General features: G+C 39.5%; 1 protein-coding gene across 1 annotated transcript; it reads right to left on the bottom strand.

The window, feature by feature from the left end:
* Positions 1-193: 193 nt before the first annotated feature.
* On the bottom strand, positions 194-390 carry SARC_17174 (hypothetical protein; the record flags this gene model as incomplete). The annotated part of the gene is made up of 1 exon (XM_014288732.1): positions 194-390. A coding segment is annotated over one exon (197 nt), but the record flags the coding sequence as incomplete, so codon positions are not given.
* Positions 391-1,006: the final 616 nt, after the last annotated feature.

The following is a 1,006-nucleotide window of genomic DNA, read 5'->3' as shown; positions in this document are numbered from 1 at the left end:
GTGTGTGTGTGTGTGTGTGTGTGTGTGTGTGTGTGTGTGTGTGTGTGTGTGCGTGTGTGTATATACACACATAAATGCAGGCATGCATACATACATATATACATACATACATACATACATACATACATGCATCCAGTCCGTACACGCCGGTATATCCGCGTATTCATCCACCGTACTCCCACACACAACATATTCACTCGACACTTACCATCATGTGCTCGCTTAAGGTATCGTCGACTTTCGCTTTGTTTTTGAGCTTGATTTGGGATATGGTTTTATTCAGATACTTCGACCGCATGGGGTCGACTCGGCTGAGATCAAACTTAGTTCTACTGTGCGGTGTAGCTTTCTCGCAGGCCAATGCTGTGGCGGTCTCAAACGCGACAAGTCCTGTGTAGGTACCATTCACATGAAAAGTATGATTTAGATACAACTAAAGATACTCCCATATTAGATGAGACGTATGCTTTATACATGTGGAATACAGGGTGTATGTTTAAACTGCGTAGGTACCATTGGCATGCAAAGAATGATTTAGATACAACTAAAGATACTCCAATGTCAGATGAGACGTATGTTATATACATGTGGAATACAGGGTGCATGTTTAAACTGTGTAGGTACCATTGACATGCAAAGAATGATTTAGATACAACTAAAGATACTCCAATGTCAGATGAGACGTATGTTATATACATGTGAAATACAGGGTGCATGTTTAAACTGTATAGGTACCATTGGCATGCAAAGAATGATTTAGATACAACTATAGATACTCCCATGTCAGATGAAACGTATGATATATACATGTGGAATACAGGGTGTATGTTTAAAATGTGCAGGTACCATTGGCATGTGAAGAATGATTTAGATACGACTAAAGATACTCCCATGTCAGATAAGACGTATGTTATATACATGTGGAATACAGGGTGTATGTTTACAGTCCTGTGTAGGTATCATTGGTATGCAAAGAATGATTCAGATACAACTAAAGATACTCCCA

This window comes from Sphaeroforma arctica, assembly GCF_001186125.1.
Source record: "Sphaeroforma arctica JP610 unplaced genomic scaffold supercont1.9945, whole genome shotgun sequence".
NCBI lineage: Eukaryota > Ichthyosporea > Ichthyophonida > Sphaeroforma > Sphaeroforma arctica.
This window is presented reverse-complemented; position numbering and strand designations above follow the sequence as displayed.